This window comes from Aquarana catesbeiana, linkage group LG01, assembly GCF_042186555.1.
Source record: "Aquarana catesbeiana isolate 2022-GZ linkage group LG01, ASM4218655v1, whole genome shotgun sequence".
Taxonomy (NCBI): Eukaryota; Metazoa; Chordata; class Amphibia; order Anura; family Ranidae; genus Aquarana; species Aquarana catesbeiana.
Window position 1 is genome coordinate 667887359 of NC_133324.1, and position 16776 is coordinate 667904134.

A 16776-nucleotide genomic window follows, 5' to 3' on the forward strand; every position below is an offset into this window, starting at 1 on the left:
AGATTTGGGTTATTAGGACCCAGAAGTTTTTCAATGATGGGTACCTATTGATCAAGTTGACATTTGATTTTTTGGTAGCAGGGTAATACAAAACGTTTGATACCTGAGCTGCAGTGTGCCCTCCTCCTTCCAGGGCTAAAAGAACTCCTTACTAGTTGGAACGAACACTGATTTCATGAGGAGCCTGCTCACTCCCCTTGCAACAAGTAATGACTCTACAGCTGAAAGTGTCCATCCCATGCTATGAAAAGTATACCAGTGTCTAGTACAAGAACAAAAAAGCCCCAGATTACGGAGTGGTGAAGTTGTGGTGACTAGACAGAAGCGAGAAGATTCTGCAGCCAGGAGAGGTGGCATGGCTATAAGCTTCAATCAAGTTTAGCTGGGATCAATCAGTACCGTTGTTGTCCTTGAAGCTGATTTTTGGGGAAATGACAAGAGGGTGGAGTTGATCCATGAAGTTGTGTCGACCAGGGCTTTACAACAAAATCATGGGAAGATTCCATGTGTTCGCACCATTACTGACTATCCAATGAAGTTATGGACCTGATTGCTGATAGGACAAATGAATCCCTTGCCCCCCTTGACCCTTTTCTCTTATTTTTTGGGGGGAGCAGAAGATGAGATCCCCTAGAGCGGTTTTACCCACAGAACAACCTGCTCTCATCTGAATGGAGAGAGAGACAAAGTCCATCTTCTGAGATGACGAGAAATCTCAAAGGGCGATTTTGATGTGGGGTATACAAAGAGTGCCTAACACTAAATTCTCCTTTGGGAAGATAAGCCATTCATGGAAAGAGCCTGATGGATCCTCAGAGGTGATCTGGCAGATCTTCGTGAGCAACTGCCAGAATTAAAGAGAGTCACGGAGTCCTTATGCCTCCTCCATCTCTGAGGATGTGTCAATTACCATACACTAAACAGGAGAAATATCCCTGACCAGTACACCATACCATGGATAGAAGATGCCCTGCAATGCCTGTTGGGTGCAAAGTAGTTCAGTGTGCTAAACGCAAAGAGTGGATGCCAGATCCTTATGCACCTAGAAGACAGCCTTTTTCTGTCCACTGGAGTTCTTTGAATTCAACAGAATGCCCCAAGGTCTGTCGGGAGCTCCAGAAACCTTCAAGTGACTGATGGAGAAGACAGTAGGGGGCATAAACCTGATCTAAGTGCTGGTGTACCTAGACAATATTACCATCTTTAGCTGAACCCTTGAAGAGCAAAAAGAGCAACTGGAGAAGGTCCTGAAGAGACTTTATGATGAGGGGTTAAAGTTGTCTTTGGAGAAGTGTCAGTTCTATCAACCTTCTGTCACTTACCATTGTACACATTGTCTCTGTTGAGGGAGCTGCCGCTGACCCCAAGAGCCTTGAAGCTGTCACCTCATGGCCAAGACCTACCAATGTGACTGAGATCAGCTAGTTCCTGCGGTTCTGATCATCCTACCGAAGATTTGTTGAGGGATTCTCTAAGATAGCTCAGTCATTAAATGAGTTGTTAAAGAGTGAGGATGAAGACCATGATGCAGACTTACTGAGGCCAGTCACACAAACTCAAGGACCCAGGAAGCCTTGAGAGTCAATTCAAGATCATGTCCACGGGAACCTGAGGACTGAGCCACAGAGATATTGTTTACTGAACTGGGACCGGAGCTGGCAGGACCCATTGCTGCCGTTGTCGACAGCAAAGGAGAACCAGCAAGGACCAGAGCTGAAAAATTGAGCCTTCCTAATGAGGACCTGTTCAGAAGGACTGAATCATCAGGTCCCATGTACCTGAGGACAGCAGACCGCCAAGTAATCTGGACTGGATTCCTGTTTACCAAGAGAGTTGAGCTGAACCATATGTGCTTGTCTCAACACTCATACAGTTAATGCAATAGAGACTGATCCTTGCTTAGCAGCCCATCAGTCATCCATTGCACACTCCTAAAGGGACAATTACACATGCACAACCTTACAGAAGAGCTCCAATGAAAGCAGTCTAAGACTGACAATTAGGCACCAGGCACATGTAGTCACTTCCAGGGGTACTCCCTTTGTCAGGAACATATACGGCCACCCACTTTTGGAGCTGTATGTGTAATTTGCACACAAGGACATTTATTTTTGGGATGAATGATGCTGATACTTTTAACCCTTTTGCACCAGTTATAATTTGGTTTAACATCACTACCGTTCAGTTTATTGATTGCCATCTTATGAGTCAGTGTTCTCGTATCTAGTACAGCATCTTTAAATGTGTACAATTGCCTATTTATTGATTCATACATTGCTTAACTGCATTAGAATAATACATCATTTCAGTCTACCATCCAAAAGTTTGTGCAACTTTTTTGTGCATTATTATAGAGTGGTAGCATACTAACTTTTAAGTTACACAGGTGTGTCAGTGGCGTCTGAGCAGCTTAAAGGGTCATGGAAGAACAGAGAACCCATCACATCCAATGACTTCTGCAGGGGCAGAGTTACACAAGTTATTTAAAGTGATTAAGTCACTTTTTTTAATAAGAAACATGTTATACTTACCTCCTCTGTGCAGTTGGTTTTGCACAGAGCAGCCTGGATCCTCCTCTTGCTGCTCCTGGCCCCTCCCTCCTATCCAGTGCCTCCACAGTCAGCAGCTTCCTATGGGGACACTGGAGCCGAATCACAGCTCCATGTGTCCATTCAGACACGGAACCTAACCTGGCTCGCCCCCCTCTATCCCCTGATTGGCTGACTGACTTTGATTGACAGCCACAGAAGCCAATGGCGCTGCTGCTGTGTCACAGCCAATCAGGAGGAGTCTCCGGTTGGCTTAGACATCCATGGACATCGCTGGAGAGAGATGGGGCTCAGGTAAGTAATTAGGGGGGTGTTGGGGCAGCTGCTACACACAAAAGGTTTTTTATCTTAATGGATAAAATCCATTAAGATAAAAAAACCTTCTGCCTTTACAACTCCTTTAAAGGAGATGGGCATTGTTTATTGTTTCACTTTAAGCATTTAAAAATAGACTGCTTTTGACAAAATGGAATTTTTTTACAGTATTTTTTTTCACATCATTAAATGTTCCCCTGGGCAGTGCACACCCCCCAAGCTATTTTTTGACACCCCATTGCCTATTAGACCAGACAATGAGCATTTTTAATTTGACGGATTCAGCTCCCATTGATTGAGCATCCAAATTTCTTTAAAGTCACATATCAATTGAATGGGCTGTCAACTATAGATTGATTAATCTTTTAGGAGAGATAAATCGGAAAGAAATTGAGCAGTTATCTTTATATATCAGCAACAAATATTACTATCAAAGAGAACTTTTTCTAAAGAGAGCATTCTATATCATTCTATTATAGGTGGCTGAAGTCCTCACCTGAAACTAGTGGAGTAGTGACAAAGTATTTTTCATATCACAATATACCTCAATCGCCATGTGTTTTTTAAAACTTTGATTGTTTTTTAAAGCAGAACTCCAGGCAAAATGTATTATTTCTGGGATTTCAGTGTTTGCCTCTATATATGCTTTCCTGTTACCATGTTCACAGTATAAAACACATTACAAAATAATATGGCCAAAGCTGGATCTAAGTGCAGCAGCCACAGGAGCTACAATCAATATATATTTATATAGACTGGCCTTTCTGCCCAATGCCAAAGCTGCCATCACACAGTAGCCTAAAAACAAGCCCAGAAACATTTATTTTCCTGCTCTTTTATGTCATGCAGTTTTCAGAAAGTGACAGTGGGGCAGGTAGCTGGATCAAATAAAATACGTGTGTTTCCTATAACTCTAAGTACAATAGAATAATATTGTTCTTACCATGAACCATTCATTTAAAATGGCATTCACTATCAGAAGAAAATTTTAAAAGAAAATATATTTATAACTGTACAAAGCTAATACTGCAAAGAGCACCAGAATCACTCTACAGCAAAACAAATACATTGCACATACATACAAAACTCCTTTTGACCACAAATGACTGCTACTATTCAGTGTAATTCAAGGTCTAGTTTCTGTTCCCTTATTATTATCCTGACACACAGGTACCTGAAATGTTTTGAACAATGCATGTTACTTTTTCAGTGCCATTTGGACATGCTGAACAACATCATTATAAAGCACTTAGGTAAAGAGAAATATTTTTTAAATTTTTATATCATTATAGGTAAAGGGACTTGGTTCAACTACCAGCTTTCATGGTTATTGAAATGCAAGCATTTTATACTACCGACTTGCTATTGGCATTCAGCTGTCACGATTAAGCCACCCATTGTAGTGAACTCACTGATATTGTGTCACAATATTCCTCAGAATAAGCTGACCATGTTCTCCCCGATTTTAGAAATTCAGATTGGTGTGGGCAGAGCAAAAAAAAAAAGGGACATAACTTACAGTTAGTAGGATGTGTCCCTCTTCTTTTAGCTGAAATTCTTCTCCATCCATGCCCCACCATCCCTGCTGCCATAATCTTCTGGTGTAGTGGGGTTTATAAGAACTGTGATGATGCCAGCTCCTCCATTCCTAGAAACCAATATTACAGCCTCTATGATTGGAAAGCGATCTATAAATGGAGGTGGTGGGCCTTATAATCATCTGCCCCTCCTCCATTTATATATTGTGTCTCCCTTGCATTGCTTGCAAACAATTTGAGTACTGACAGTAATCAATTTGTGGACATTCCTGGCCAGCGGCAGCCAGACTCTGACAGCCACAAACCTAGAAGTGGTCAGAACAAGGCATATTTGGGTTCACAACAAGGTGGGAGGATCTGCTCTTCCATCCTGAAACTCCTGCCCCCTTAACATTTACCCCAAGTGTATCTCTAACTCAGGGGACTGTAACATGATTAGAGAGCACCCCCCTAAGGAGCCACAAGTAGAATGGGATCCCCACCCTGCACAGCCAGACACACTGAATTTCCACAGGCATTCAGAGTCAGAGAACAGTCCATGAATTTGCTTTGTTTTTTTATTAAGGGATAATAACTTGGATAGGGATTGGAGAGAATGGGATGCCCACTTGACTTCAGAAAAAATTCAGGGACAACTCTTCCTAAATATAGTCCTATATAAACTCCACTTCTTCCTCCTGCACTTCCTTGCAGAAAATCCAACTGGCACACTGTACAGATCTGACAAAACAATCAGTCTGATTAGAGCAAGAAGCCTGTTGCAGACAGGAACTCGAGGCCCTTGGATGTGTAGCAAAAGTTCAGTGTCCAGCTACTGATCCCAGCAGCACCTCTTCAGGCACTGCAAACCTGCCTGGCTGCAGCTGCCCCTTTCACTAGCCTTCCAGGCTAACTTCTCCCCACAGTCCTCCAGACTGACACTCTCTCCACAGTCCTCTATACTGACACTCACCAGCCCACTCAGCTGACTCTCAGGTGATCTCCCGGATGTGCTGACCTGCTCCTGCTGTCCTCTTACTTGCTCCCGTGCCTCCAGGAAGGGTTTCCTCTGTGTGTTGTAGGGGGAATCTTCCAGCACCCAAGCCCCATGCCCGAGGTCTCCCCCCTTCAAACTAGGGGGTGCCCTTCAAAGGCCTCTGACAGCCTCCTCAGCACTCCATCTCCATCTTTTCCCCACAGTCCTCCAGACTGACACTCTCTCCACAGTCCTCCAGACTCTGCCATGGCTCCAGGAAAGGTTTCCTCCATATGTTGTAGTGGGTACAGCACCCAAGCGTCAGGCCCAAGGTCACCCCCTAGACTAGGGGGCGCCCTGCAAGGGCCTCTGAAAGCATTCTCAGCACTCCATCTCCATCTTCCACCTGACTGCCCATGCTGGCAAGACTCATACCTATTTATGAGGTGAGCTACCCCCTTCCAGACCCATTTTGTTGGGGACTGGCCAGGGTCCTCATAAATATGCATGGCAGCCCTTCCCTACTCCCACCCCCAGTTCTGAAAGTTTCTACTAACTTCCAGACCAGGGGGAAGTGCCATAGAGAGCTGCCATATGAGTCATCCAACCTCCCTGAGTCACTAAACCCTGGCCCAGATTCAGCCCAGGTCTGGCTCTTAGCCAAGCCAAATTACCTACATTAAAACTAAACTATGTACACCTAGCACACTAGCTAGAGGGTGCTAAACTATTTTTACTGTTTAGCGGTTAACATGGCTCCACAGAATGTCCATTTTTGGAGTTTGTTTTTTTATAACCCAACTATGATTTGTTTTTCTCCAGTAATTAAAGTACAACTAAAGGCTCATGTATGACAGTTTAAACAAGTGCCAAATACAGTTAATATGCGATGCCCAAGTTACTCTGTGAAGCTTCCTTTTCCTTCCCTGACTGAGCCAAATCTTTTATTTGTGCCCCATAGTCTCCCCCTCCCAGTCGCTGTAGTACTAAGTTGGAGGATTTCAGTGATAAAGGCATGCTGCCAAGGCAGTTGGCCTGGCTAGGTATGTATAGGTGCTGATCGACAAGCTGATAAACACACCATCTACAATGTTTTATACTATTACACAGCCTACTTGAGAGTGGCAACTGCTCTGAATTCAAGAATTGCTCCCACACCATCACAAGCTTTAGGTGGGCTTCATTGGCAGGAACAACAGATATTTGTAGGGGGGCTAAGGGAAAACTGGGATTGCAGATACACTTATGATTAACCATATTTTTTTGGCGGGGCCATAGTGCTGGCGATTCTGTTTTATGCTACAGAGGTGCTGGATCACTTTTACAGGCAGTGGAAGGGCGTGTCCAATTCGTAGAGCCTGGTAAGGACTCAATCAGGGGCATCCACTTCCTGGGACACAGTGAGACGAACTGATGTTGCTCCTCCCACTGTGTGATTTCAGAAACCAGAAGTGATGAAATCAGTCTCAAGTAAACAAGCTGTTACCGGCTTGTGAAAGCATCTGATCAAACTGATCTTGTTTTGATCAGATGCTTTGGAGGCCAGAGGAGAGATCCAGGGTCTAACAGACCCCAGATGCTGTTCATCCCTTGTGATAGAAATAAAGTTGATCCAAAAAAAATTTAATAAATAAGGGTACAATGTGAAAAAAAGTAAATAAGATCAATAATAAAAAAAAATAAAACATATTAAAGCACCCTGTTTTCGCTCGCCTATGAAAATGGTAATCGCACATGTGAGATACTTCTAGTGTCAGAACTCCTGTGTAACTCAAGAAGGGTAACCTGTAAAGGTTTTTAAAGCATCACCCATGGAGATTTTTAGGCACCGTAGTTTGGTGCCATTCCACAGGCGTACACAATTTTAAAGACTGACATGTCAGGTATCTATTTATTGATGTAACATCATCTTTTATGTTTTACCAAAAAATTGGGTATTGCATTGTGTTTGTGTTCACTGCGCAAATACCCTGCAACAAAAAAAATTGCAAAAACAACCATTTTCCAGGGTGTCTGGGGGTTCTAAATAATTAGCAAAAAAAAAATTGCTGAATTTTAGATTTATGACAGAACTGTCATTTTACGTTCATAATGCAAAGCATGGTGTGGTTTCCAACTAGGTTTGTCCTTACTGACTGCTGGATGAAAATCCAACCAAATTTTTTTTAAATTTGCTTTAGATATGTGGTGTGAAATGTTTATAAACCTTTGTCAGGTTTTTATATCCATCTGTGCCCCCACTTAAAGTGCCCTTACTTCCTTTTTTAGTGATAGGTGCCACCAAGGCAGGACGTGAGGGCAAATCTCTAGTTAAGCCCTGTACACACGGGAAGACTGTCGGAAGGCATTTGCCGGTATAAAAAATACTGTCCGACATTCTGCCCATGTGTATTTCGGTCTGTCAATTCGATCTATCGGCCGTGCATGCTGGAAAACCAGCAGCTGTCCGACTCCCGATCAGCGCTCTAAGCCAATGGCAGAGAGCACTGATTGGAGCATTCTGGTGGTGGGGGGGAGGCATCCCTCTGTCAGAATACAACCGCTCAATGGGGGAGATGGCTGGACTAACCTTGCACGATTAGTAGAGTGGCTCCCAACTGGAGTTGTCAGTTTTTTCGGGTTGCAGGAAAACTGTAGTGTGTACCAGGCTTAAGAGTGCAACAATAAAACACTTTTTTATTGTAGAGCAGACATTCTAAAGCAGGATTTCATGGGGATTCAAGGGTTCTTCCAGAGGTTGCTAGGGGGTTCTTGAGCTGTGAGTGGCTGGCCTACCATCTTATGGTGCCTGCATAATTCTTGGTCCATTGCCACTTGCCATATATTTTTAGTTGTCAGAGGCATTTTTCCCAATGAACCCCAATGAGACCTTTTTAAGGTCTCAGTTCCCTGAGACCTAAAAAAGTATTTCAAGGGATCCTCAGGGGTAAAACGGCTGAAAATGTTGTAGATTGACAAATGGTTAAAAAAAAAGCATCTTCTGTTTACTTACTTGAGGTCCAGGTTGACCCTGCAATTTAAAAAAATAGTAATGTTGGACATTATTCAACTAAGCAAAAGTAGATGATAAAAAATAAGACATACAAATCATTATTTAACTGCAGATGATTATTACCACAATAACATTTTCTACCTGACTTCCTTATCTACATGCTAGTTCAAGGTTTGTGTCTTAAAATATTGCAGCCAGAAACACCCACAAAACTACAATTTACAGAATAAAATCAGTAATGGCAGCCTCCATATATCTCTCAGTACAGGTTTCCTTTAAGGGATCGTTCAAATTCGGAGTAATTTCTTGGCACTGCATACAACAGCTATTAAAACCTCAGTGTTCATTTATACTGCAGATTAAAAGCCATTAGGATGCAAACATAGACTTCTCCTTGACAAGTAGACCATATTACAAGGCACTAGACAATGAGGAAATGATAAGTGGAGAGCAGTCATTAACCTTCCAAAACAGTGCAGTAATATCCAGTAACTAATGCACACTGCATTAAAGGAATTTATCAACAAATCATAGCCACGTGCATTTTGCATAACCAAAATTTGGATTACTAAATTAACTGTAAAGTATCAAATGTCTCTATCATGGATGCTCTGACTTATAATGGATGTGGGAAAAGCAACATTGATGTACAAAGTGAAGTAACCCAGAGCAACCACTTGATTTTAAATAATTGCAACCAGACATAATTACTGCTAGTACTACTACATTTTGTACATCGCTGTTTGCCTCATTAACAAGCCTGAATCTATTTGATTTGCTACACTGAGGTTATTTTAGAGATCATGATCATGTTCTGCTAGACCTATTGCCATTCTGAATTATACATAAATTAAAGAGAACCTTCCGCAAGTCTTGTTTTACTTACTTTGATGATATTCACTTTTATCCTGACCTAGACTACTTCCTACAACATTATAAAGTCTTGTAATAGACAACATTTCTTCAGAGGCAGTAAAATACTGCATTTACAGAAGATACATTTTGTACAATGTTTTTTTTTAGTTTTCCCGTGTCCATGATGTCAAGTTTTTTTTTATCACACTCTGAACCATATAACCATTTTAGGGCCATAAAAAGGAATACTAACATTTTAAAAAGGCAAACATTTAAATAATAACATAGTGAATGTTTTAAATGAACTTGCCCTCACTTCCAAATGGCTACTAAAATATCACATCAGGATGAAAAAATGAGCATGTAGTATAAACTCACACCACTGCCATTGCTTCTTCCCTCTTAATGTACCTTTATCAGCCTATCACAATTATCCTATGGGGTTTGCTGGCCCCAAAGATTCTAAAATGTCATTCAAGTATACAATGGGGCCATCTCTTTAAATTGAATAACAATCGTTGCTTTATTTTTATGTGCTAAAGTGATATGACACAATAGAGAAGATTTACTCATGCACACAGAATCTAGTGCAGTTGTGCATAGTAACCAATGAGCTTCTAGGTTTTATTGTCAAAGCGTAAAGTGTTACTAAACCCAGGACCCTGCATTCACTATATCTGGTCTCCCACAGCACACAGAATAAAGGAAATGCAAAAGTTTTAGTAAATATAAACTGCTAAATACATTTTCTCATCAGCTGTTAGAGCAGTCTTGTGACTTCTATCAGTGTCTGGTTAAAGCTTGTAGGAGGAGTTTTCATTTTCCCATGATTGTCCTATGAGGATGCAGGACCCCCAACCCTCTGTCTGGACAGTGCCAGTTGGTCCTGTGCTGATCACATACACTCTCCCAAGAAAAAAAAAAAACCTCTCTAGCAATACGCACCAAACTGAGCATGTGCAGCTTTTCCCCTAGCCTCTGTACTATCCGAAGATGGTTTGGGGACTCTGGAAGAAGGGGAGGATCAGAGGAGACAGGATCAAACAGCCTTTTTACACAATGCAGATGATTAACCCTTTAGGTTCGACAGTGAGTATAACAAGCATGCTTTAGGGCATATACAGGCTGATTTTACTGCTGTGGGTTTAGTAACACTTTAACTGAACAAGCTGAAGTTAGAAGCTGATTGGTTACTATGCATCGCTGTACCAGATTCTTTGTGCACCAGTTCTAGTAAAATTTCCCCCAATATGTTTCTGAATAGCTTTTGAGAGAAGCATAAACTACTCCAACAGTACTGATTTAAAATAACAATTTTAAATCAAGGACCTCTGAGGGCGTGAAAAGAATAGAAGATATTTTGTGAATAGACAAGGAATGAGGAAAGGGGGGGGAATGACAGGATCCTTTAACTGTCAAAGCCACAGCTCCCTTAACTGTCACATTCACAGCTCTAATCCCCTCAGTGTCTTAAGTATAGTGCAGCTAGTAAATTCTGGCATGCATGAGACCAGGATTTTGAAGCTGAACAGCATCAAATTCAGACAAAGAATTATTGTCAGTACAGGTAACTTATTTGCATGGAGCACAAGAATGTATTTATTTATTACATGTCTCGGGGAAGCTAATCTCCCCATTATATTCCAAGTAACTTTTCAACAACTTGAAGCGTATCATTATAATAGAATAACCTAAACATGCTTTTTTTCTCTATGCCAGGTAAAAAAACGCCCAAGTCAGATTCACATGAAGCTACTATAACAAAAAGTCACAGATATATTAGCCCCACATCTAACTGCCTACACAAGCTCCACGTGACATGGATTCCCTATTAGATCTAAAACAGTAAGTGCTCACATTGTACTCAAGGCAGGGAAGGATTTCACACTATGCACTAGCTATAGGTCAATTTCTCTCCAAAATGCAGACATTAAAATGCCAAGGACCTAGTTAATGGGTTGCATCCTCTTCTTCCCATTTGGATATCACCTGCTTAGATGGGAAGTCAGAAAAGCTCTCAGGATTATCTCTATTGATTCTTATGTCCTCTGATAGTTCTGGTTCACTCTGCTACTTTCCATAGATGCTGAAAAAGCAATTGACAAGGTAGAGTGGGAATATGTTATACTCACACTAAGACACAATGATCTAGGTGCCAAAACTACTTCAAACTATCATATATAAATGCACCAAAGTGACACCTACACTTTAATGCTGCCAATAGAGAAAACTGAGAGTCATATCCTTGTAAATTACAGTCTCCAGAATTCTGGGTCAGTACAACCTAGCTTAGACTCTAGTAATTTAACCACTTAAGGACCAGGCCTATTTTTTACACTTGTTTACAAGTTAAAATCATTTTTTTTAATTGCTAGAAAATGACTTAGAACCCCCAAACATTATATATATTGTTTTTCAGCTACCCTAGAGAATAAAATGGCGGTTGTTGCAATACTTTGTCACATCGTATTTGCGCAGCGGTCTTACAATCGCAATTTTTTGGGAAAAAAATTTAAAAAAACAAGAAAACAGTAAAGTTAGCCCAATTTTTATCTATATTAAGAAAGATAATGTTACCTGGAGTAAATTGATACCCAACATGTCATGCTTCAAAATTGCGCCAGCTCGTGGAATGGCAACAAGCATTGACACTTAAAAATCTCTATAGGCAACTTTAAAAATTTCTACAGGTTACCAGTTTTGAGTTACAGAGGAGGTCTTTTGCTAGAATTATTGTTTTCACTCTAACAATCGCAGCAATACCTCACATGTGTGGTTTGAACCCTGTTTACCTATGTAGGCACGACTTACGTATGCGTTCGCTTCTGTGCGCGAGCACGGAGAGATCGGGTACTTTACTTTTTTTTTTCTTATTTATTTTACTTTTTATTTTTATATTGTCGCCTTAAAAAAAAAAAAAAAAATTGGATCACTTTTATTCCTATTACAAGGAATGTAAACATCCCTTGTAATAGAAAAGAAGTATGACAGGACCTCTTTAATGTGAGATATAGAGTCAAAAAGACCTCAGATCTCACATTTACACTAAGGCCCCTTTCACACTTATACGACTTCAAAGTCGCGCGATTTTACCACGATTTTGCGGCTGCGATTTTACCGCGATTTGACCGCGATTTGGGAGCAGTACTACTTTGTACGACTTTGCCAAATTTTTGGCATTAACAAATGAAAATATACAGTAGTTGGTATGAATCATAAGGGGGAACTCCACACCAAGTTTTAAATAAAAAAACTTGCGTGGGTTCCCCCCCAGGGGCATACCAGGCCCTTAGGTCTGGTATGGATTGTAAGGGGAACCCCCTATGCCGAAAAATCGGCATGGGGGTCCCCCCAAAATCCATACCAGACCTTTATCCGAGCACGCAGCCCAGCCGGTCAGGAATGGGGGTGGGGACGAGCGAGCGCCCCCCCCCTGGACCGTACCAGGCCGCATGCCCTCAACATGGGGGGGTGGGTGCTTTGGGGCATGGGGGCGCCTTTCGGGCCCCCCACCCCAAAGCACCTTGTTCCCATGTTGATGAGGACAAGGGCCTCTTCCCGACAACCCTGGCCGTTGGTTGTTGGGGTCTGCGGGCGGGGGGCTTATCGGAATCCGGGAGCCCCCTTTAATAAGGGGACCCCCAGATCCTGGCCCCCCACCCTATGTGAATGAGTATGGGGTACATGGTACCCCTACCCATTCACCTAAGGAAAAAAGTGTCAATAAAAAACACAGTACACAGGTTTTAAAGTAATTTATTAGGCAGCTCTGGGGTCTTCTTCTGACTTCGGGGGTCCTCTTCTGACTTCGGGGGTCTTCTTCCGACTTCGGGGGTCCTCTTCCGACTTCGGGGGTCCTCTTCCGACTTCGGGGGTCTCTCCGGCGTCTTCTCTCGGTGTCCGCATCTTCTGCTGGCTCCACTGCTATCTTCTGCTGCTCTTTTGCCAGCGGTGGCCCGGACATCTGGATCATCTTCTTCCCTCTTCTCTTCCAGAGATGTTGACATGACGCTCTCTCCAGCTGCAATGGTCTCTGTACGCTCCGCAACTGACTTATATAGGCGGTGACCCCGCTCCCTTATGCCGTGACAGTCCCTGGGCATGCTGGGAATGTGACGTTTTAGGAGACGTGGTCACCGGGTGATGACCACGCCCACTTATGACAGCACAGTCCCAGCATGCCCCGGGACAGTGACCTCATAAGGGGGCAGGGTTACCGCCTATATAAGTCCATTGCGGAGCGTTCAGAGACCATTCCAGCTGAAGAGAGCGTCGTGTCAACATCTCTGGAAGAAAAGAAGAAGGCAGAAGTCCGGGCCACCGCTAGCAATTGAGCTGCAAAAGATAGCGGAGGAGCCGGCAGAAGATCAGGACACCGGGAGGAGACGCCGGAGAGACCTCCGAAGTCGGAAGAGGACCCCCGAAGTCGGAAGAAGACCCCGGAGCTGCCTAATAAATTTCTTTAAAAACCTGTGTACTGTGTTTTTTATTGACACTTTTTTGCCTAGGTGAATGGGTAGGGGTACCATGTACCCCATACTCATTCACATAGGGTGGGGGGGCCGGGATCTGGGGGTCCCCTTATTAAAGGGGGCTCCCGGATTCCGATAAGCCCCCCGCCCGCAGACCCCGACAACCAACGGCCAGGGTTGTCGGGAAGAGACCCTTGTCCTCATCAACATGGGGACAAGGTGCTTTGGGGTGGGGGGGCTCCGCAGGGTGCCCCCCATGCCCCAAAGCACCCACCCCCCCATGTTGAGGGCATGCGGCCTGGTACGGTCCAGGAGGGGGGGGGCGCTAGCTCGTCCCCATCCCCATTCCTGACCGGCCGGGCTGCGTGCTCGGATGAGGGCCTGGTATGGATTTTGGGGGGGACCCCACACCGGTCTTTTCATTTAAAACTTGGCGCGGCGTTCCCCCTCAGGATTCATACCAGACAGCTGTCAGCACTGCCTGTCGCTCATCGCGAAAGGAAAAAAAAGTTTTCCTTTCCCAATCAGCGAGCCAGGCTTGTGCTTACAAAGAGTCGTACTGAAGTCGTGTCTATATTATTCAGGCACGATTTGCATGCTACTTCAGGGTTTAACATTGAGGTCTATGGAGTACAACTCGCATAGAAGTTGGACCAAAGTAGTGCAGGGACTACTTTCAAGTCGGCACGACTTAAAGTCGTGCCAATATGAATGGTAGTCATTGAAAATCATGGAGAATGACTTGTCATACGATTTTGCAGTACAAAATGGTGGGACAAGTCGTATAAGTGTGAAAGGGGCCTTAGGCTGCATTCACACCTGAGCGAATCATTTTCAGGCGTTTTTTAAGGTGTTTTTAGGGCGTTTTTCTGGCATTTTTTCTGGTGTTTTTGCAGAGTTTTTGTACAGGCGTTTTGAGGTCCAAGGATCACAATGTAAAAAGCAGTAAAATGCCTGTAATCTGCCTAAAAAGAAGCTTCAGGCATTTGCTTCAGGCGACAAAATGCTCAGATGTGAACAGGGCCATTTAAATGAATTGGATTCTGCTTGTTGGGCATTTTGGAACTTTTGAGATGAGCATTTTATGAGCTGAAAACGCTCAGGTGTGAATACAGCCTTAAAAGCTCTCCAAGGGCATAGAGTCGAGTGGGGACCACCCAGTGAAGTAAACAGCCTCAGATGATACACAGAGATGAAACCAGGGACGGATCCAAGGGGGGGGCAACGGGGCAACTGCCCCCTCCGAGAAATGCGGGTGACTGTGACAGAGCCCGCCGGCGGGCAGCTCCGTAAGTTAGAGAGCCGCTGGGCGGCTCCATGAGTGAAAGAGCCGCCGGGCGGCTCCGTGAGTGAGAGAGCCGCCGGGCGGCTCCGTGAGTGAGAGAGCCACCGGGCGGCTCTGTGAGTCAGTGAGAGAGCCGCTGAGTGGCTCCGTGAGTGAGAGAGCCACCGGGCGGCTCCGTGAGTCAAAGAGAGAGCCGCCGAGCGGCTCCGTGAGTGAGAGAGCCGCCGGGCGGCTCCATAGTGAGAAAGGCCGGGCTGCTGTCCAATCAGGGAGCCGGCGGGCGGGGGAGCAGAGAGATGACATCATCTCTCACTGCCCGGCGCCCACCCTGCATCCCTGCAGTTCCCCCCCACCATGCAGGCAGCTGCGGCAGCAGAGAGATTACATCATCTCTCTGCTGCCTGTCTCTGGGACACAAGAGATCACCTTAGCAGGTGGCAAGTAACAATCTTCATCTGGTGACAGGCGACGTGGCAAGTGACAATTCGCAACATGTGGCAGGCGACGTGGCAAGTGACAATCTTCATCTGGTGACAGGCGACGTGGCAAGTGACAATCTGCATCTCGTGACAGGTGACGTGGCAAATGACAATCCGCAACATGTGGCAGGCAACCTGGCAAGTGACAATCCGCAACGTGGCAGGCGACGTGGCAAATGACAATCTTCATCTGGTGACAGGCGACGTGGCAAGTGACAATCTGCATCTGGTGACAGGCAACGTGGCAAGTGACAATCTGCATCTGGTGACAGGCGACGTGGCAAGTGACAATCTGCATCTGGTGACAGGCAACGTGGCAAGTGACAATCTGCATCTGGTGACAGGCGACGTGGCAAGTGACAATCTGCATCTGGTGACAGGCAACGTGGCAAGTGACAATCTGCATCTAGTGACAGGTGACGTGGCAAGTGACAATCTGCATCTGGTGACAGGCAACGTGGCAAGTGACAATCTGCATCTGGTGACAGGTGACGTGGCAAGTGACACACTCGGGGCTCCCACTGATTCTACATTATGGTGAGTTATTTAATTTTTTATAACAATGTAATAATAGTAATAATGCGCTTCAATCATCCTGACACCATAACAACCATGGTGCCGTGATGATTGAAGCGCCAACACCAGCCATTTCCCCGATAGATGTACCCCAAAAAAATATATTTTCTGGCAGTGCCCCTCCCGAGACTAGACTCTGGATCCGCCCCTGGATGAAACAAATCCCCCTACATAAGTTTTACATATATATCTGCTGTCTTTAGCTTGCTATATTCTTTAGAATGGTAATGCCCCATACACACGATAGGATTTTCGACGGAAAATGTTTGATAGGAGCTTGTTGTCAGAAATTCCAACCGTGTGTAGGCTCCATCGGACATTTTCCATCGGAGTTTCCGTCACACAAAATTTGAGAGCTGGTTCTCAAATTTTCCCACAACAAAATCCATTGTCGGAAATTCCAATCGTGTGTACACAATTCTGACGCACAAAGTTCCACACATGCTCGGAATCAAGCAGAAGAGCAGCACTAGCTATTGAACTTCATTTTTCTCGGCTCGTCGTACGTGTTGTGCGTCACCGCATTCTTGACATTCGGAATTTCCGACCAACTTTGTGTGACCGTGTGTATGCAAGACAACATCCGTCGGTAAAAAAACACGGATTTTGTTGTCGGAAAATCCTATCGTGTGTACAGGGCGTTACATTGCATTAGAATTTTTACTTCCTCATTCAGCAGTAGCAGTATATTGTTGGATTACACTGGGAGACAGCTGATTGGAGGAAAGGCACACACCCCCCCATCACAAAATACAGATAT

The 16776-nt window shown here is 44.2% G+C and overlaps 1 protein-coding gene across 1 annotated transcript in view; it reads right to left on the reverse strand.

Moving 5' to 3' along the window:
* COL25A1 (collagen type XXV alpha 1 chain) overlaps nucleotides 1–16776 on the reverse strand; it is a 657401-nt gene that overhangs the window by 229145 nt on the left and 411480 nt on the right. The window contains exon 5 of the mRNA XM_073602240.1: nucleotides 8350–8367. Coding sequence (XP_073458341.1) covers nucleotides 8350–8367 — 18 coding nt within the window. The remainder of the gene's footprint in view (nucleotides 1–8349; nucleotides 8368–16776) is intronic.